This window comes from Glycine max, chromosome 18 (assembly GCF_000004515.6).
Source record: "Glycine max cultivar Williams 82 chromosome 18, Glycine_max_v4.0, whole genome shotgun sequence".
NCBI classification, from domain to species: Eukaryota; Viridiplantae; Streptophyta; class Magnoliopsida; order Fabales; family Fabaceae; genus Glycine; species Glycine max.
In genome coordinates this window covers 17363992-17385948 of record NC_038254.2, presented here as the reverse complement: position 1 = coordinate 17385948, position 21957 = coordinate 17363992, and the positions used below count along the sequence as shown (strand labels likewise).

At 37.3% G+C, this 21957-nt stretch overlaps 1 protein-coding gene across 2 annotated transcripts in view; it reads right to left on the bottom strand.

Annotated features, from left to right (window-relative positions):
• Nucleotides 1-21957, bottom strand: part of LOC100815547 (phospholipid-transporting ATPase 3) — a 59399-nt gene that overhangs the window by 24064 nt on the left and 13378 nt on the right. For both annotated transcript variants that reach the window (XM_041011664.1, XM_003553164.5), the window contains exons 2-9: nucleotides 14469-14534; nucleotides 13773-13834; nucleotides 12055-12136; nucleotides 11566-11676; nucleotides 10672-10749; nucleotides 10485-10581; nucleotides 9367-9473; nucleotides 2072-2137 (exon numbers count right to left, since the gene is read on the bottom strand). In XM_041011664.1, the coding sequence (XP_040867598.1) occupies nucleotides 2072-2137; nucleotides 9367-9473; nucleotides 10485-10581; nucleotides 10672-10749; nucleotides 11566-11676; nucleotides 12055-12136; nucleotides 13773-13834; nucleotides 14469-14534 (669 nt within the window). The remainder of the gene's footprint in view (nucleotides 1-2071; nucleotides 2138-9366; nucleotides 9474-10484; nucleotides 10582-10671; nucleotides 10750-11565; nucleotides 11677-12054; nucleotides 12137-13772; nucleotides 13835-14468; nucleotides 14535-21957) is intronic.

Genomic DNA, 21957 nt, shown 5'->3' with positions numbered 1-21957 from the left:
GTACCTAGGTTCTTTTTGCAAGACTTTTCAAGGCAAGACTCTTGTGCAAGCAACATCGAAGTGACTTCATCAAGAGTCAGGCTCAGTTTTAGAGCCAAGAATAGTCACAATCGTCTCATACTCCTCGTGCAAGCCATCAAGTATGATGTCAATATGCTCATTCATTGATACAGAATCCCCAATCAAAAGCAAAGAATCGAGCAGTGTCTGAATATGCAGCAAATATGCCATAATTGAACAATTATCGAGGGAAATGGAACGAAGTTCACCTTGAATTTGCTTCTTCTTGGCGCAAGCAATGGAGAGAAAGTGCTCATGGAGCTTATCCCAAAGTTGCCACGATGTCAAGCAATAAATCAAACGAGGGAGAATGGACTCAGAGACGGTGGATTGAAGCCAGGAGAGGATTAGTTGATCCTGTTGCTCCTAAAACTGATACTCAGGAGTAACAATATTATGATCCCGATCATGAATAGAAGCAAATTTCTGAGGAATTTGCAGTGCAAGTATGTAACTAAGAATACCAAGGCCCTTAATCACAGGCTGAACCTGAGATCTGCATAAAAGATAGTTCGAATCGGTCAATTTTGCAGTAACAGTGTGCAAAAAAGCCATCGAAGTTGAAGACCCAGTCGCCGCCAGCAATGTAGGTGGCGGTGTGGGAGGAGGCGGAGAAGCACCATTGTTGGTTGCGGAAGCCATGAACAGAAGATAAGGATCGAACCTTGCTCTGTATACCATAAATGAATCTAAGAGAGAAAGAGAGAATTGAGGTTTAGGGAAAACTCTCTTTAAGAGTTTCTGTTATTCAATTGTAAAACCCAATGATTCAATACAGTTTACAAGTATATATAGTTAGACTAACTATCTAACTGTCCTAACTAACAACAGCTGTGATGACAGCTGTGGTGTGGTTAAGAAACCAACTAATAACTAACCTAAAGGGTTAGTTAACTAAGGAAAGCAGGGGAAAATAAAACTGTACAATGGAGTTGAATACTCCTATACAGGTTAATTTATTTTTTTTTATCAACAAAATTAATGTATTATATATATATAGAATTAAACAGTACCAGAGGTACTGATACAAAAGGGCTATACAGTCCTTATATCTAGAAACCAGCAATGAATGGTATTCTAGATACTAGGAGAACATCTAGTTTGTTCTATTTGTATCACCCATTACATATACAAAACCTTGTCTAATATTGCTTGACCATTGATTTAGATGAATTGAGAAGTCTTTCTCAAAATGTCTAAGCCAAGTCCAGGTCAAGAAAATAGCTTCATCAAACAATCGATTAATACCCATAAGTCGTAGTTACATCTTTTGAGCATGTTTGGTTTGTTTTCATTTACAGCTGATATGTTTTCAATTTTTCCTTGACAATTACAAAAATGCCACCTTGCTTTCATTCAGTTTCCTGTGTTCAAAATTTTGTATAGGAAATGACAGAATATCCATGAACAATCACAGAAGGAAAACCTGTAAGCAACAGTCACATTTTCTGAGGAGGGCGTTTGGTTTCTTATTTACATTCAGTTTATAATTATTACAAAAATGTTGCCTTGTCTTCATTTTGTTTCCTTTTATCAATATTTTGTGAGGAAAAGGATGTAAAGAAACAGGAAATTCATTATTATGTACAAAAATTTTAAAACCTGGAAAGTGAACAAAAACATGGAGACTTTTTATATTTATTAATTGAAAGCATATTAATTGAAAAATGAGAACTATAAACAGATTAAAATAACACCCCCTTAAGTTTCCATTTTCCATATACAAGGAGATCAATTCATAGTCATCAAAACAAAACTGATTTTCAGTTGTTTTCTTTTCCCATATCCCTGGACACCAAGGATAATTTTCTTGGTATTATATCCAAATTAAATATTTGAAATGCTAATGATTTATGAATGCATAATAAGTGCAAAACAATATCAGTTTGTCACTAGCAACATATTAACAATCAATGCATTACTAGCATTACATGTCTTTGGACAAGATGCAGACCAAGGGCTACGAAATTGATACAGGTATTATCATTAGGCATCATTTTATAAAGCAAACCTTTGTTTCATGTCCTGTAAATATAACAACCCCAACAATATACTCTGTATTCCTGAGACTGCAACCCTGAAAAGGCAGGATACTCCAAGTCAATGCAAGTTCAGATTCACAAACTAAGTAAACAAAATATTGGCATATAGTACAGAGAAATTTGTGTTGTTTCAAACTGAGGGAAAATATCATTTTCGTATAACCTAGTTAATTTTCAGTTTCTGCCAGCAGTCTCTTATTTGCTTTGAAGCATGGGTACTTCTAAAATCCTACCATACACCTACCAGGTACTTGTTGGGTACTCGTGGGTACGTACCAAAAATATTTTTCAAAAAAATAAAATTGGGTACTTCACTTCGGTACATATAGGTGCCCGTACCTATGTCTGTATATCACGAAAGAAATTGAACCACATATTTCTTTATCCATCATGTGAAAAAAAACAAATAGGCTCAATCCAAAGAGAGATGAAGATTTAGTTCTTATACATACAAATCTTCATCTCCTCTTAAAAAAGAGTAAGAGTTATAAAGAGGTCAACATTCTTAAATTCAAGTTACTACTCTTTATCTTGACAAACCAGCTATAGAGACAATTCTTTTAAGTGACGATAGACAATATAATGATGAGATTGAAACGGTTAAAATGTTGTATCATAATACTATTAAAATATGATATAATATGTATTATAATTTTTTATTATGAGATATTTTTTTGTCATATTGAACAATTTAATATCCTTTTATATTATGAATTATGCTTATCTGTGTTTAGTTTTACCACTTATAAGATTTAGTCATACAAATTAAATTCCATTTTTTATATACATACATGTTTTTTGAAATATATTAACGTACATGTACCCTAAATTTTTGAAAATTTCATCCATGCAACATAGCTTATTTGTAATTCTGTTAATCAGTTGTAAGACAGTTATAACTGTCACAGCTGCAATCTGTTAGGATCTGACGCCTCTGTTCTATAAATATATAAATCATAGTTGTCAATCCTGTCATCGCGGCGCGGAACGGTCAACCCCTAAAGTGGGATAGCGGATAGTTGGATGACCTCAATTTTAATATATATTTTTTTACCTATTCTGAATTTTTAATATATATATATATATATATAATTGTAGATTTTTACATACATTATACATATAATTTATATTTTTTAATAATATTTATGTTCTTTTTTTAATAATATTTATGTTCTTTTTTTACTGCATTTATATTCTTTTTTACTTATGATTTAAAAAAATTTATTATTTAGTTTTTTATATTATATATTATGTTTAATTTAGTTTTTATTACTATTATTAGTTTTTTTTTTTGGAAGGCGAAATATATATTATATTATTGATTTAGATAAAACAGTACAAGTGGTACTGAACAAAGAAAATACAAAGCACCTCTGGTGCTGCCTCCCAAAATAACCCAAACTAACCCATCAAGAGAACATCACCACATAGGTTAACCAAAGGACTCCGATATATTAGAGGACCAATGGTTGAAACTACTGTTGAAACCTTTCTCTCTAGCTTTTATCCAAGACCAAGCTGTAAACATAGCCTCCTCCATGACTTTAGAGTAATCAAAAGGTTTTCCTTGAAAGATCAAGATATTCCTATGGTGCCATATGGTACTAGTTAGAGCCACCCACCACCCACACCATCTGCTTTGATTTATATTAACACCAAATCCTTCACAAAATTGAGCTAAATGGCTTGCTGGGGAAGCTGGAAGAGGTCCTACAGCCCTGACCCATCCCATGGATTCCCACCACAGGGGCATTATCCTTTTACAATTAAAAAAGAGGTGACCCACTTCCTCCTGCTCTTGACCACAGAGAGGGCACCTTTCATCTTGGAGAAGCACATTTCTTCTTAGCAGATTACCCTTAGTGGGTAACCTGTCCTTAAGAAGTCTCCAAGTGAAGACTGCTGCTCTTGGAGGAACTTTCAACTTCCAAATTAATTTGAAAATGCTGACATCCGAACCTGAGGCATTGTTGTTCAGCATTAATCTATAAGCTGACTTGGTGGAGTACACACCATTAGATTCAGCTTTCCACCTCATAGTGTCCTGCAAGTATCTCTGGATAGGAATAGAATTAATCTCCTCCATAAAGTTGACTGCCAAATCATTTTCATGGTCAAATAAATTCCTCCTCCATTTAAAATCCCATCTCCAGCTATCTTCATAGAAGGTCCCCATTTTTGAAATAATACTATGCTGCTGTCTGCTAATCATATAGAGTGAATTATACTTCTGCTGCAGATTGAATTCTTCCCCTAACCAGCTGTCTGTCCAGAAGTGTATTCTATCACCCCCACCAACACTCCATGCCATGTTTTGATGAAAAATGCTGTGCTCAGACTGATGATAAATCTTCCTCAGATCCCTCCACCAATATGAGCTTCCCCTCTTATCTCTGCCCATCTGGAACTGATTCCAACCTCCATATTTGGAGTTTATGATTCTAACCCATAACTGCTGCTGATCAGTAGCTAATGCCCAAATCCATTTGCCCAGCAAAGCTTCATTGAATTTAGGAATATCTTTAATCCCTAAACCTCCTTCCTCCCTAGGTAGGCAAACAACCTCCCATTTTACCCAAGGGATTTTCTTGTAGTCCTTATCTCCCCCCCACAAAAAATTTCTCTGCAGTGCTACCAATCTATGAACTACCTTTTGGGGGATCTTGAAGAAGGATAGAAGATATATTGGTAGAGCATTAAGGACCGAATTGATTAGGGTCACCCTTCCTGCCATGGATAAATTTTTCTGCGCCCATTTAGATAATGTGGATTCACATTTAGTGATCAAAGGCTCCCACACAACCCTGCTTGAGGGTTTAGCCCCAACAGGAATACCTAAATAACAGAAGGGGATTTCCAATTGTCTACAATTCAGGGTTTGAGCAGCCTGACTTATCCAATTGACCCTACCTCCTATAATCCCAAACTGACTTTTAGCATAGTTAATCTTCAGACCTGAAGCCAATTCAAAACCTCTGAGCATAGCTTTCAAAACTAAGACATTCTCCCAAACAGCTTCACCCACAAAGACTGTGTCATCTGCATATTGTAAAATATTAGTGGGTTCCTTTGTCTTCCCAACCATGTAACTTCTGTATAAGTTTTTCTGAATTGCTTCCCTCATCAATCCTGTGATGCCTTCTCCAACTATATTGAAAAGTAAGGGGGCTAAAGGATCCCCTTGCCTCAAGCCTCTAGTAGGAGCAAACTCCTTTGTAGGGCTGCCATTAACGAGGATGGAGATGGTTGCTGAACTGAGGCAGGTTGAAATCCAGTGTCTCCATTTGGGACAAGATCCCATTCTTTGCAGCATGTAGTCCAAGAAACCCCATGAGACTGAGTCGTAGGCCTTTTCAAAGTCCACCTTGAAAACCATAGCTGGCTTTTTGCTTCTACAAGCTTCCTCAATCACCTCATTGAGAATTACAATTCCATGAAGGATGTGTCTGTCTTTGATGAAGGCTGTTTGTCTCTCATCAATAAGGTCAGATATAACATTCCTCAATCTATTTGCTAATAACTTAGCTATCACCTTGTACATACACCCAATCAAGGAGATTGGTCTGTAATCATCAAAGGTCTGAGGGTGTTTAACTTTGGGAATTAGGGCCAAGAAGGAAGCATTACTGCCTCTAGGGAAGCAGCCATGCACATGAAATTCATCTATAAATCTTCTAAAGTCAGTTTTCAGCACTCCCCAAAATTCTTTAATGAAATTGAAGTTGAAACCATCGGGTCCAGGGCATTTGTCCCCACCACAACTCCACACTGCTTCTTTGATCTCATGATCCAAGAAAGGGGCAATCAATTCCTCCCTCTGCCTTTGATTAATTGAAGAGAAATGAACTCCATCAAGGGTGGGTCTGCGAATATGCTGTTCAGTGAATCTGCTGAGGAAAAACTTCACAGCTTCATTCTTAACTTCACTGGGGTTCTGAACCCATTCACCCTGAATGAGAATTCCATGAAGGCCATTACAATGTCTCCTGAAATTTATCACTTTGTGGAAGTAAGAAGAGTTGCTGTCCCCTTCTTTTAACCATTTAGCTCTAGATTTCTGCCTTAAAAGAGATTCAAAAGCATTTGAAGCCTCCCACAACTCTTGCTGCAATTCTCTCTTAGCCTTAATCTCAACCTCGGACAGACTTCTATTAGATGCTATATCCTCCACTTCATTTAGCTTCTTCTGGATTTTGTGAATCCCCTTATCATTGATAAACCCAGAGTCTTTACTCCACTTCCTTATGGCCTCTTTCAGATATTTCAGCTTATTTTTTAGCACAACTCCCCCCAGCCCCCCTGCTGAGCACTACTCCAAGCCTCCTTCACCACTCTTTGGTAACCCTTTTGCTGTATCCACCAATCAGCAACCCTAAAAGGCTTAGGGCCCCAATCCAGCATCTCAGTTTGCAAGAGGGTAGGACAATGATCCGAGAAATCCCTTGGGAGAACATATTGACAGCAATCAGGCCAAATAGACTTCCATTGGTCTGAAACCAAGAATCTATCAAGCCTACTCTTGACACTTCCATTAGGCCTAATCCATGTGAATCTGCTACCAACACACTTAATCTCCAGGAGTTCCATATCTGATATCCACTGATTGAAATCTGAAATGCTCAAGGGATCAGCTGTTCGATTAGAAGAGCTAATTCTTTCCTCCTGGCTTCTAATACTATTAAAATCTCCTAAGAAGCACCAGGCACCAGGGGAATTAGAATCTCTAAGCTGCTTCAGATCCTCCCAGAGAGCTCTCTTCCCAGCAAGGTCACACGGGGCATAAACATTCACAAGGAACAGCCTCTGATTGTTTTTAAGCCACCTGCCTTCAAGCATTAAAAAGTATCTACCTTTCACCCTCCTTTCTACTTCAAAAACAGAATTATTCCATAGACATAACAGTCCCCCAGCAGCCTGTACAGAAGGTACACTGTCCCAAGATGCAGATGGGTCTCCCCATATGGACTGACATATACTTTTATTAAAGCTCTCTTTTTTAGTTTCTTGGATACAAACAATATCCACCTTATGCTTTGAGATAGTCCTTCGAATAGCTGTCCACTTAATCCCCCTCCCCAAACCTCTGGAATTGTATGATAGGATAATCATGTAATCTGTTTTTTACAACCCATCTCAGCTGCCACCATATTATCTCTATTCTCCATGTCTAGCATAAGCTCCTTGAGCTGTATCTCATCTCCCCCAAAGCTGAGGCCCAAATCTCTTACTAAAGCACACTGCTGTTCTATGTTATCCCCTTGGGTTGAAGGCATACGGTCTGTTTTTAGATAATGGGCCTTTCCATGACTTAGAGGTACCTCCTTTCTTCTAACATAAACCTTTGTGGCTGACTTACTTGGGCCCTTTTGCTTCTGGCCCGTTTCCCCCAAAACTTCCTTTATATCTTGTTGACCAGATTGTAGGGTGACTGTGCAATTAGGCGTGTTAGTCCTATGCATGTGGTCATCCTCAAGATGTCGAAGCACCTCACTGTCCCCCTCTGTGCCTGTGTCTGAGTTTCCTTTATTAGCCATATAAGCCAATCCCGTCTGCCCCTCATCACCTATAACGTTCTCTGAAGATTTTGCTACATGCATGCTATCCCAGTTTCTTCTTTCCCCTTCATTAATAAAATCATTGCTATTCAGAGTAATGTGACCGTTGTGGGATTCGGGAACCACACCATACGAGGCGTCTGAGTTTTTCTTTCCGTTGACCACGTTGGAGTGGTCCACGTCATCCGTGTCGCTGGTGGACCGGTCCAAAGCGGAACGACCAAGGGATTTTATCCAATGGTCACGGCGAGCTTGGGACGAACGAAGGTTGTTGCAGAAACCATCGTCCATGTCGGCAAAGCCGCCGTCACTGTCCTCGCTGCCGGAATGGCCCCCAGGAGTTTCGTCTCCGGGAAAAGCTGGAGTGTTTGGCTGCGTCGATAGAGGTGATGGCGGAAGCCAGTTACTGTTCCGATAACTCTTCATTTTCGCACCTATACCGCTCGTATCCTCCACCACAGTGAGCTCGTATTCCTCCCCGTCAATGGTAGCCCATAAGTTCTCCTGAAAGCCTAGACTTCGATTTGTCCGAACAAGAATTCGTGCCACATCCATCCGTTTACGTTCTTCCACATACTCGTCAACCTCCACCATCTCCCCGATACCCTTCAACACCTTCTGCATATATTCAGGTTTCCACACAACCAGCGGAAGACCCCCTAACAGAATCCATGTGAGCCTGTGAGTTGGTCTGATGTGCGGAGACCATTTCTGAAGGTCCGTTATGGGTGTGGAACCGTTCTTCAGTTCTTCGTTAATCAGTTTGGCCGCATTGGAGTCATCCATATAGGGGAGAATAACCCAGTTGTCAACCCAGTAGCAGGGGTAGACTTCGTGGTCAATCACCCACCTTAACTCCTCTTCTATCTTTTCGAACATCCCTCTATTAGTTAGTTAATTATATTTTTTTATTACTATAATTTTTAATTTATTGTATCATATATTATGCTCTATTTGGTGTATTATATTAACAGTTTACAGATTTATTTTACCAGAGCAGTTTAGGTATCAAGTTAAAAAGTAACACTTGTAAAAATATCTGGCAGATAAATGGTGGACTTGAGACCCAAGGTCCAATAGATTAGAAAAGAGCAAAAAAAACACCCTAAAAGGTTAAAACTCTAAGGACCCGATCCATCTACCCATGTTCTGTTTGCTGAACCGTCACTGTTAAAGTGAAAAATTGAAAATCACGACTCTCAAATGGAAGGGGGAGGTCGGCGATGGCATAAGGGAGGTCAGAGGTCGGCTACAACTGCACGAGAGAAGTCAAAGACTGTCCGGCACGGCGGTGGCATGAGGGTGTTTTTGAGTTTTCTTTTGAAATCCAAATCGCAGTTGTGAAACTGCTACAGAGCCCACAATAGCACTGTCCCGCTCCGGTGCACTAGCGGACGCGACAACCACTACTTCAATCTGCCCCACAACAAAGGTCTTCGTCACAGCCAGGGGCCTACGGCCTGATAGCGGCCGCTATTGACTACATAGATATAAATGCAAGCAGAAGCTTCCACTGTACGATTTACTCTCATCAGAAATGCAAAATATTATCTCTATTTCCCTCTCTCTCAATCTAATACAAACCAATCCAACAAAGAAAAAGCACTCTAATTGCCTTATCAAATGAGACAATTATCACTAGTTTATCAATAAACACAGTTCACCAGAACAAAAAAACAGAAAATGTCATTTTGGGGGGGATAACATACCCGCAACAAAATTTGATTTGGACTGAGAGGCAGTGTTTGCTTTTGAGTTATAAGATTTCCAGTAAAGGTATACAATGAATTGTTTGGTTGTTCACATTGAATTTCACCTGCACATAGTTAGAAAACTAGTCAGAACTTGGAACAGACAAACAAGAAATCAAATTTTGCATTAATCATTGGAATTGGCATTCATCAACCTGATATGAAATAAGTCTTGCATAGACTTCAGAATAATTTGCCCTAAAAAAATTAAAATTTAAGACAATCCTTTCAAAGAGTCAAAAAGTTCTATGAAGACCAATTACAAATTAGGAATTTTTATTCAAAAAAAAAAATACCACCAGTTGACGAACAATTAAGCTCACAAAATACATCAATTTATCATGAACATAAATTTACTAGTATCTTCCACGATTCTCCTGCTTAAATCCAGTTGTGATCCCAAATTTAACACTTCCATCTATTTGGAGGATTTATTCAGTTGGATATATGACACAATCAATTACACAATTTTATAATACTTTTACTCAGCCTGAAATCTGAATCCTCAACTGTTCTAATGCTGGAGAATAGTGAATGTGAACATTAACATTTGAATATACAAATTGGAAAATGAGATTATAAATTTATAGCAACTTTCAGGGAACGTACAAAAACAAGAAAATTGGAGTAAAACAATGAAAATCCAACAGTAAGTGCATTTTTAAGTAACTAGAACATATCTATAAGATACTAATATACCATTTCACCAACTAAACTTTCCATACAGAGAAGAGAATGCCAATTCAAAAGAAGATTTACATTTCTGTAGTCATACAACATATGAAATTAGAAGCAGAATTACAACTCAAAGAAACCAAAGCATGTAGCCAGTCCATAACAACATACAACCCAATGGACTGAGTAATGTGAATCCTTGTTCTCATTACTCAGATGAACCAAATTTATAAAATGCCACAAAATATTACAGTAAGCTTAAAATAAAATTATTAAAAAACAATAGCTGAAATGTTGTCATTGTAAATCCATGTTCACATATGTAAAATCACTCTAAACAAATTAAGTAAAGGTTAGAGGAACTGTATAGATTATAGGTAAATCAATTAAAAAATACAAACCTTTAAACTCAGATGCCTTCTCTGGAGTCACGTAATCCCAAGTCTTTTCCAATGCTTTCCTAATCTTCAAATTTGTTTCCCCATCCAAATTAGCAGTCTGTCACCCAAACCAAAGTTAATAAACTGCACACACTGTTAAAGAACATCAAGAAAACACCCATACCAGATTGAAAATTAAATAATAAACCTCAATGTAGCAGACACCATCTGCATTAGTGCTAGCCAAGAAAAGCAGATCTGCAGGAAAGAATGCATCCTGCTTAACCTGCAACATATAGTAAGTATTGTAACTAAATAGCAACACCCACAATGGAATCATGACAAACAGCTCAGGAGTACAAACACAGGGGTCTTATATTACACACAATCTGCAAACCAAACTTACAGTTAAAAATTAAAATCATATATAGACAAAGCAAAATAGAACGGTAACAAGAATTGGTGAGTTCCCTGCACATCTTTCTAAGGAAAAAGAAAATTCCAAAAATATAATTCAGCAGCTCAGAAATATAAAAAGAAAAATAAAATACATAAAAATTGTACTATAGAGAAAGAAGCATACCCATCTCAGCCACATATATTTAGGAATCCAAAATAAGAATTTAATGGAAAATGTGAGCAAACTTAACATTATAGGCAAAATAAATTAGCTACAAAATTCTGAAACTAAACAGAAATAAATGAAGGGTACTAGAGTAAATTATTAAAAAAACAATGATATTGTCATGCCATGTTGATGAATAATAAAATAAAACTAAATAAATCATTACTATTTAATATTGTATAATGCAAAGTAGGAAACCTATTGTTATCTAGAAATGGATCCATGATGCAAAAAATGAGTTCCACCTATTAACATCACCATGTCAGTAATGACATATTTATGGAATAGAAGGGGCAATAGCGTATTTAGAACATATGCAAGGAAAGATTGTTGCCCACAATCACAACATATAATAACCAACATCCAGTGACAGTTTAAAACTACAATATGAATTGTAGATATCCTTCCTTGTAAGTACTAGTTCAAAACATAGACACGTCAAAATTAAACTAGCACATAAACATATAGCACACTCACCTTAACAAGGTCTCCAACCTGCAACTTTTTCCAGGGTATAGACCCCCACTTTTGATCTTGCAAAACATCTATTGTATTATTGTTTACAGACATGTCATTTTGAAAACGCTTCTGTTATACATAATTTAAAGGGGGGGGAAAGAAATTAGTAAGAAGAATACACATACAAATCTATTGGCATAATACAATCTGTAACAAAGTGTGGACAATTTCCAATTAAGGGTGCCATTAAAAAAATGAGAAGACCATAACTGCATTCTTCAAACAAAATATGTATAATGTTTCACAAAATTGTAAGTACATTGTACAATAAAATGCTTATTTCTACATTATACTATAAAAAATATCTCCAACATTCCTCTATAACATCCTCAGCCAGAATTTCTTTAAAATTCCATCTGAAAGATGAAACTTTAATCTCCTTGCCTTTAAAAAGTAAAATGTGTTAAAAAGAAAGCAATGTGCAAGGAGAGCAAAATATATTCTTACCCAGTCCTCAAAAGCTTCCTTAATAAGAGAGACAAGAAGCACCAGAGATAGAGGAAGCACATTAGTTATTGGAGACACAGGACTACAACATCACAAAATTTATAATTAGACTTAGTCTAACTTCTTTTTTAAAATTTATAAAATTAGCCAAAAGTATAAATGAAAAGCATTCAGCATATGAAGTACATATTACTGATAACAAACTTCATCATAATTAACACAAGGCAGGAAAGTAAAGCAAATGCAATATCCAAGAAAAACAAGATAAATGATACCATAGCCATTTGATGAGAAGTTCGTCGTAATAATAAGAGTAATTAAGTAATTAACTTATGAAAGATTAATAAGAATTTTGTTAGAGTAGGACTCCACTAATAAAAAGCTAGGCTGTTAAGAAAGTCAAGCTAGATCTAGTAGGTTTAGGTTGTCCATGTTAGTCTATTAATGTTTCCGTTGAATTTCAGATTTTTTTCTCTCACCCAAATACTTTTCTTTTCCTTCCACCCTCTTATGGTGTATCTATTTAGCATGTTAGTCTATTAAAGTACCAAATTAGATATAGCACGAAAACCATAATCAGGTGCTAAGAACAATAAATTGAATGGGAAATTTACATGCTAACAAAATCAATATAATTCCTAAAGAAATTGTTAGGGGGTGTTTGGTTTGACTGTTTTCTGTTTTCATTTTCACTGAAAACAGAAAATGGTGATGAAAATGTGTTTGATTGGACTTTTGAAAACATTTTCAGTGAAAATGAAAACAGAAAATAATCAGAAAATGAAAACAATAAAATTTCGTTTTCAGTTGAAAACAGGAACCTCATTTTGGGTAAAATGAAAATGCGATGACAAGGAATGTAATTTTAAGATAATCTAAAAATAAAAAAAATACAAGAAGTCAATATATCATAAATTTTCAGTGTTTTTATTTCTTAAAAACAGAAAATAAGAAGTCAAACCAAACATATTTTCAGAATTCTAATCTTTTGAAAATGAAAACAGTTTTCAGAAAATGAAAATGCAAACCAAACACACCCTTAGAAATTCAACATGACACAAAACAGACCATGCAGAGAGCATTTCAACAATTACAACTTCAACCAAATTAATACTTTGTCAACCAAAATCCTCAAACAATGCAGAGAAAATTTGAAAAATCAAAAAACTAAAAAACAAAATGAAGAACCAAAACCTTAGCTATTTCTTGCTTAATTTTACCCAGACCGAAATTCTAATGTCATAGCCTCACAGGTATTATTCACAGCTTTCTAATAGCCACGAACTTGACCCTTAAATCCATCCAAAGGCTTCCAAATTACCCTAATCCTCTGATTACATCAATTTTCACCAAGAATTAACCAAAAAAAAATCCTGAATGCAACCAATTAAATCCTAAAACTTTCACTGTCCTATATAAACCATGCATGCATTACAAAATATAAATTCCCATATCAAGATCTACGAAAAAGATTAAAATCCAATGCAGCCATAACATATCTTGTCCATACAAATACTCTAATAAAAGGTACCTAAGTATTCGAGAGCTACTACCACCTTCACCATACAGATAGCAATGAGCTTAAGAAGATAATTTTCATGAAAAAATAAGATGGTACAGTGCCCCTCCAGTGAGTACTGATTGCTCACTTATCTCAATAATGCTTGCAAAATGCAAAATAATCTTCTAAATTGTTAAGTTGACTAGTATTTACATACCTAATTGGTGTGGTTGACAAAATTGAGATCATAAGAAAGTAGAGATTGGCCACCCGTCTGAACTGCAAGACAAATAGGAATTTCTATCTTCTGAGTAACTTTAGTCAATAATATACGAACTTACAAAAAATACCAGAAAATTAATTTGAGCACAAGATGCTTTAATTTCACAGATTGTAAAGCACAACACAAGAAGAGCCAATTCATTTTTCTTTGTGCACAAAAAAAATCAAAAAGCCTTTTGACTCCACCCCACAAATTTGTAACAGAACTGGTGGCAAGAATGCTAATTTAAAAGGAAAAAGAATGACACAAAATAAAACAAACATAATCAGCAGTGTAAAGAATGTCTAAAACAATTACATGCCAAAAAAAAAAAAATTACTCCTTGATTAGGTTGGTAGTTCATACCCTCAAGACAAACAATTATATGAACAATCAATCATGCATATTTAAATGTTTATTAGAAAAAATGAACCTATAAAAATGTAAAAAGTGCTCCACCATAAATGTAACAAATCATATAGGCCAAAGTGTGCCATCTAAAAGAGTCGCAATGTACTTTCAAAAAATACTGAAGAATATTAGTTTCCAGAAAATGCAACCATGTATGGTAAGAAAGCCTCATTTTTTTTAAAACTGGAAATCAATTGCATCTCACATGCTCTCCAAAATCAGAAGCTTAGAGTAACTTACCTGTTCAAATAATCCTTTTGGCAAAAAGGTGAAGAAGTTATATTTCGTAGTTGATATAGAATTCCCCTGTCATAATCAATATTAACTAATAAAAATTACTAAATATAATCAATAATATCTCAAAACGGAAATCTCCAATTTCTTAAAGCATGTAAACAGAAAATTAAGAAATATTCTCAAGTTGTGCGCATAACAGTAAAAATACAAGAAAAAACAGAAAATAGAATCAATTTGAATCCATATTGATCAATCAACTGTAAGCCATACTGTACTAACTTCCTTAACTAGAACAACAGACATCCATGTTTAAAGAAAACTTATGAAAAGGAGTAACATTTCATAGAACTGTCATTTTCAAATGTCTGACCCATGCATGATGGCAATGTTATACTTATACATTGCAATCTTTTTATGTAAATTCTTCCATCCTAGAAAATCTGAAAGCTCCAAACTGGTAGAAACTATGCTGTCTAGGAAATAAAAAATCACTCACCAATAACCTACATGTTATGCTTCACAAGATTTTAACTTCTTTCATATCAATTCAACACTTTAAAAAACTCTTTAAGAATTTGCAATCAAACATTTGCAAGTCCACTTCATATTGCATATCTCATTACACAATGTCATAATTATAATACCACCTTTTGAATAACTATAATACATTTTCCTTGTATTTTTATTTCCTGTACATGATAGTAAATTACTTTTTAGGAAGAAAAAAAACTATGTTTTTATTCAGAAAAAATGCTACAAAAGTTTTAAAATGGAATCAACTGCTATTCCTACCCTGCTCAATCTTAAAATTGAGAAAAAATAGAACAGTGCAATCAAAAGGTGTAGTTGAACCCATGGTAGTTCAATTAATCTGTCTTCCTCCACTCTTCCTCTGTTCAAACCTCAATTTGCTGTACAGGAGTGGGTTCACTTTTGGGCTTTGTTGTTCTTGTTTGTTCGAACTTCAAACCCATCCTCACTTCTTGTTCAAACCCACACAGCCACACACCAACCTTTATGACATGTAAAGGAAACTTGAGAGAGAATTTCGAAAACTGAATTGAGGTGAAAAGAATGATATTACTCAACCCAAGCGGAAACAGATTACACCTCAGTTTTTATAATCAGTTACACAACTGTAACTGTCAACTAACTATAAACTAACTAGTAACTGTAGTTTAGCCTTTATAGATTAGCTAAGAAAAGAAAACTACACTACCGAGTAAGTATACTACTATACCCCCCCGCAAGCTCATGAGGGGTTGGCAGAATGCCTTTCAACCACTCTGAGCTAGGACCTGTATGTAGTAAGATTTGAAGGAGTACGAGCCTTAGTCAGAATGTCTGCTTTTTTATCAATAGCTGGAACATGGATGACTTGATGTTGTTCAGCCATAACTTTTTCCCTGAAAAAAAACAACTCCAACTCCACATGTTTAGTGCAAGAATGCATCACTGAGTTGTGAGCAAGAGCAACAGTGCTCATGTTATCACAAAAGATAACTGGTGTGGCATGAGGAATGTGAAGTTCAGATAGAAGAGACTTTATCCATGTAACCTCTGCTATGGCCAAAGCTAAGCTGTGATATTCTGCCTGTGTTTCTTGGACCACCATGACACCAGATTGGAACCAAAATAATATGGCAGCTCCAGAAGTAGACCTTCTGTCATCTGGGTCAGAAGCTCAGTCAGCATCACAGTATGCATGTAAGAGAATGGAGGTCCAGTGGAAGAAGGAAGAAACTTCAAACCAAAGTTAATGGTGCCTGCCAAGTATCTGAGAATCTTTTTTACTGCTACCCAATGCTGTTAGTTGGATCTGATATGTACCAACAGACCTTGTTGACATAAAAACTTATCTCAGGTCTAGTAATAGTTGAATACTGCAAGGCTCCCACAACAGACCTGTAGTGTGTGGGATCAGGGAAAGATTCATACCCTGACTTAGTCAATTTGCAACCACTAACCATTGGAGAAGAGATGAGATTAGCTTCGTCCATCTTTGTTTTACTCAACAAATCCCTAATGTACTTGGACTGAGTTAGAATAAGAGCACCATTGGGCTGAGATCTGACTTCAATTCCCAAGAAATAGTCAAGACTTCCTAGGTCCTTAAGAGAAAACTCAGAATTGAGTTTAGTAACTAGTGATTTGATGGAGAAGTTGTTTCCAGTGACAATGATGTCATCAACATACAGTAGCATATAAACCAGTGTTATTGGAATCAGTGTAGATGAATAAAGAAGGGTCACACCTGGATTTGAAGTTAAACTGAAGTAGAGTAGCTTTTAACTTCTCAAACCAATCTCTCGGAGCTTGTTTAAGACCATAAATTGCCTTATGCAGTTTACACACGAGGTGCTTGTCGGAATTTTCAATCCAGGAGGCTGAGTCATGTAAATATCTTCTTCAAGAATGCCATTAAGGAGGCATTGTTGACATCTAATTGCTGAAAACTCCATTTATGAATAATTTTTTTTTGATCGGCAAAGATATATATATATAAACTGAGTACCAGAGGTACTAAAGTACAAATATTTGATTGCCCGTGCTACTGGTTCCAAATCAGACTAAATTAAGTCTAGATAGCAACCACAGCCAGGCCACACCATGGTAGTAAAAGCTACTGCTAATCTATGTTTCTGTCCTCTACTGATACACAAACCCTGCTCTAAGATTACTAGACCATTGATTGAAATGAATTGAAAAATCCTTCTCCAAATTTCTCAGCCATGTCCACAGTAGGAAAGTTGTCTCATCCATCAGTTTGTTGCTGTCAAAGGAGTCATTGGAGAATATTATCTTGTTCCTTTTCTGCCAAATAGTCCAAGTCACAGCCAGCCACCAACATTTCCACCTATTAGCCCTTATCCCATATTATCGATCCATGTTGGAGAAAATGCTGTCTTGGGTCTTGCGAGAAAACTCCTGAATTGTTCACCCAAGACAAGGATTCCCACCAAATAGGGATGATTCTACTGCAGTGAAAAAACAAGTGTCCTGCTTCCTCCTCCGAGCTTCTGCAAAATGGACAACTCCTATCAATGACCTCTACTTGTCTCCTGTGTGGGTTTATTTTAGTTGACAACCTATCTCTAAGTAGCCGCCATGCAAACACGGCAAATTTGATTGGAACCTTCAGCTTCCACAGCTCCTCAAAAGCCCGATCCTGGATCCCCACTATTGCTTCCCCCCTCAACATGTTGTAAGCACTTTGCGCCGTGTATTGCCCACTTGGATCTGCCGTCCACACCCACTCATCTCTTCTATGTATCTGGATAGGCTTACTTTCAATATCTTTTAGGAAATTAACAGCCATTGGTATCTCATTGCCAAACAATGGCCTCCTCCATGATAAATTCCACTCCCACGCCGCTTCCGTAGATTCTCTCATCTGCTGGATAAGATGGTTTTGTTGGCACGAAATTAGATACAGTCTAGGGTATTTTGCTACTAGTGATACCTCTCCATCTATCCATTTGTCCTCCCAGAATTTGATCTTGTCTCCACAGCCAGCCCTCCACTCTATACTGTTTTGGACATCCTCACCCAGTTGTGAGGTTTGAAAAACCATCTTTAGGTCCCTCCACCAAATGGACTCATTGTTATCACAAGGTGTTTCATCCAAACCCCTCCAACCACCATATTTAGACTCCAGAACCCTAGCCCACAGTTGTCCTTCATGCTGAAATAGATTCCACCTCCATTTACCAAGCAGAGCAAGATTGAAAATGTTTATGTCCTTGATGCCCAAGCCCCCTTTTTCTTTTGGAAGGCATACTGCCTCCCATTTAATCCAAGCAATCTTGTTTTGATCTGTTCCGCCTCCCCATAGGAATCTGCGTTGCAAACACACTAACTTGTCCACCACCTTCTTAGGAATCCTGAAAAAAGACAAAAAATAAATGGGAATGAAAGTTAAGACCGACTAGATAAGAGTCACTCTACCCCCAAATGAAAGGTGTCTTTGCTTCCACTTAGCTAATAATCTCTCACACTTTTTGAGAATAGGATCCCACAACTGACACCGCCTAGGATTTGTCCCTATAGGAATTCCTAGGTAAACAAACGGGATGGACAGCAAGCTACAATTCAAACAACTAGCTGCATCAAGCTTCCACCTATCCGACATTTCAATTGCACCAAAAACAACTTTTTGCAAAGTTAATTTTGAGGCCTGATACTAGTTCAAAGGTCCTCAGAATTGCTTTGATTGCACTTGAAATGAAGGTGAGGAGGAGTCAAAACCTCACTTTCTCTCACACCTTTATTAGATTCAAAATGTTACATATATATAGGATACAAAAAAGAGAGAGGAGAGATGACAGTGACATCTCACTGCTGCCTTCTGAATAAGGCTTACAGATTAAGCTACCAAACAAGGCTAAAATACAAAAGAAATATTCAACATTCAACACTCCCCCTCAAGCTGGAGCATATAAATCATATGCACCAAGCTTGGAACATATAGTCTGAATTCTGGGTCCTCTTAGGGACTTAGTCAAAATATCCGCTGGCTGGTCATTAGAACCAATAAACTCAGTGACAATCTCCTTGGACAGAAGCTTCTCTCGAATGAAATGACAATCAATCTCTATATGCTTAGTCCTTTCATGAAAGACTGGGTTTGAGGCAATATGAAGAGCAGCCTGATTATCACAATACAACTTCATTTGCAACTCTTCACAAAACCTCAATTCTTGCAGAAATTGTTTAATCCACATGAGTTCACAAGTAACCATAGCCATCGATCGATATTCAGCTTCTGCACTAGACCGAGCTACAACCGTCTGTTTCTTGCTTTTCCAAGAAACAAGATTTCCTCCAATGAAGACACAATAGCCTGATGTAGACCTCCTATCCATGGGACAGCCAGCCCAATCAGCATCACAATATCCTGATAATTGCGTATTACCTTTGTCTTCATACAACAACCCTTGTCCAGGAGCTCTCTTAATATACCTCAAATGGTCCAAATGAGGATTTTGCATAAATTGGCTAACCACTCCCACAGCAAAGGAGATATCAGGTCTAGTGATGGTAAGGTAAATGAGTTTTCCCACAAGCCTCCTATATCTCTCGGGGTCAGGATAAACTTCACTTTGATCTGCCATGAGCTTCAAATTAGGATCCATAGGACTTTCAACAGGTCTACAATTTTGCATACCTGTTTCTTCTAAAATATCAAGGGCATACTTCCTCTGAGAGATCACAACACCATCTCCTGATTGAGCCACTTCAATACCAAGGAAATACTTCAAAGATCCCAAATCTTTGGTCTGAAAATGACTGAATAGATGCTCTTTTAGCTGGCTGATCTTAGTAGCATCATTCCCTGTAATCACTATATCATCAACATAGACCATTAGATAAACACATTTTTCAGGAGATGTATGACAATAAAATACAGAGTGATCAGCTTCACTTCGTTTCAGTCCAAACATGTGAACAACATGACTAAATTTACCAAACCAAGCACGAGGAGATTGCTTCAACCCATAGAGAGATCGATGAAGCTTACACACAAGGCCATACTCCCCCTGAGCAACAAACCCAGGTGGTTGCTCCATATAAATATCCTCCTCAAGATCACCGTGGAGAAAGGCATTCTTAATATCAAGCTGATGGAGGGGCCAGTGACGAATAGCAGCCATAGCAAGAAACAGACGAACAGTGGTGAGTTTGGCGACAGGAGAGAAAGTATCACAGTAATCAATGCCATATACCTGTGTGTAGCCTTTAGCTACCAAACGAGCCTTAAGCCGATCAACCTCACCAGTGGGCCCAACTTTAACAGTGTAGACCCACCTACAACCCACAGGGGTCTTACCAGGGGGAAGAGGAACAAGCTCCCAAGTACCATTATTTTCAAGGGCCTGCATTTCATCAATCATAGCCTGTCTCCAGCCAGGATGATCAAGTGCCTCACGGACAGTGGAAGGAATGGCAAGGGAAGACAATGAACAAACAAAGGAACTGTATGAAGGAGACAAACGGTGATAGCTTAAGAAATTATAAATAGGATGAGGATTACGAGTAGAACGAGTACCTTTTCTGATGGCAATGGGCCAATGTGAATCAGAATGAGGAGAAGAAGTGGAAGGAGAGGGCGGATCCATGAGTGGAGAACTGGTTGAAGAAGGACGAGAATCACTAGGAGAGGCTTCAGGTACTGGAGATCCAATCTGCCTTGTCCTGTGTTGATCTGTAGTCAGAGGTGGTAAGATGACTTCAGGTGAATTTGGTGAGGAAGATGGAACAATACTGACATTTTGGCCTGAGTTATCTAGGGGATAAGGAGAAGGAATAGGAAGAACTTCCTGAAGAGATGAAGAATGGTCCACGGAGGGTGAAAAGAAAGGTGTGTCTTCAAAGAAGGTTACATCTGCAGACATGTAGTATCGTCTCATGGTTGGAGAGTAGCATTTGTAACCCTTTTGAAGACGAGAATAACCCAGGAAGACACATTTGACTGACCTAGCAGAGAGTTTATCTAAACCAGGAGACAAATCATGAACAAAACAGGTACAACCAAACACTTTAGGAGAGACATGAAATAAAGGATCATGAGGAAAGACAAGTGAGTGAGGAATTTGGTTTTCAAGAGAAGAAGAAGGCATCCGATTTATTAGGAAACAAGCAGTAAGCACCGCATCTCCCCAATGATGTATCGGAACATTCGAATTTAGCATTAGGGAGCGTGCAGTTTCAAGAAGATGACGATTCTTCCTTTCTGCAATACCATTTTGTTGTGGTGTGTGAGGACATGTGGATTGATGTAGAATACCTTTGGAAGACAGAAAAGAAGAAAGATCATGAGAGAAATACTCTTTAGCATTATCACTTCTGAAAATTTTAATTGTTTTTTCAAATTGATTCTCAATTTCATTGTAGAATGACACAAATATAGGCAAAAGTTCAGATCTGTCTTTCATTAAATAAACCCAAGTACATCTGGAGAATTCATCAATGAAGGTTACAAAATATCGAAAACCAAAAGATGTAACACGACTTGGTCCCCAAATATCAGAATGAATGGTAGAGAAAGCCGAGTTACATCTTTGTACAGTTTGAGGAAATGACGACCTGACATGTTTTCCTAGTTGACAAGACTCACAATCTAAGACTCGAAGATTCTTAAGACCAGGGACCATCATCTTCAATTTTGATAAACTTGGGTGTCCTAGACGATCATGCAAAAGTTTGGGTTTTGAGATTGCAAAACAAGACCCAGGTGGACTGGATTCCAAATAGTAAAGTCCTCGTGATTCATGTCCTTCTCCAATCAGTCGCCCCGTCCCATGTTCCTGAATAACAAAAGAATTAGCAGTAAAGGTTACTGAACAATTTAACGAACGAGTTAATTGACTTAGTGAGATTAAATTATAGGGACACTGTGGAAGGAATAAAACAGAGTTTAATTTCAAGGAAGGAGACAATGAAACTTGACCACTTCCTTGAGACGCAACCTTGGAGCCATTAGCTACAGTGA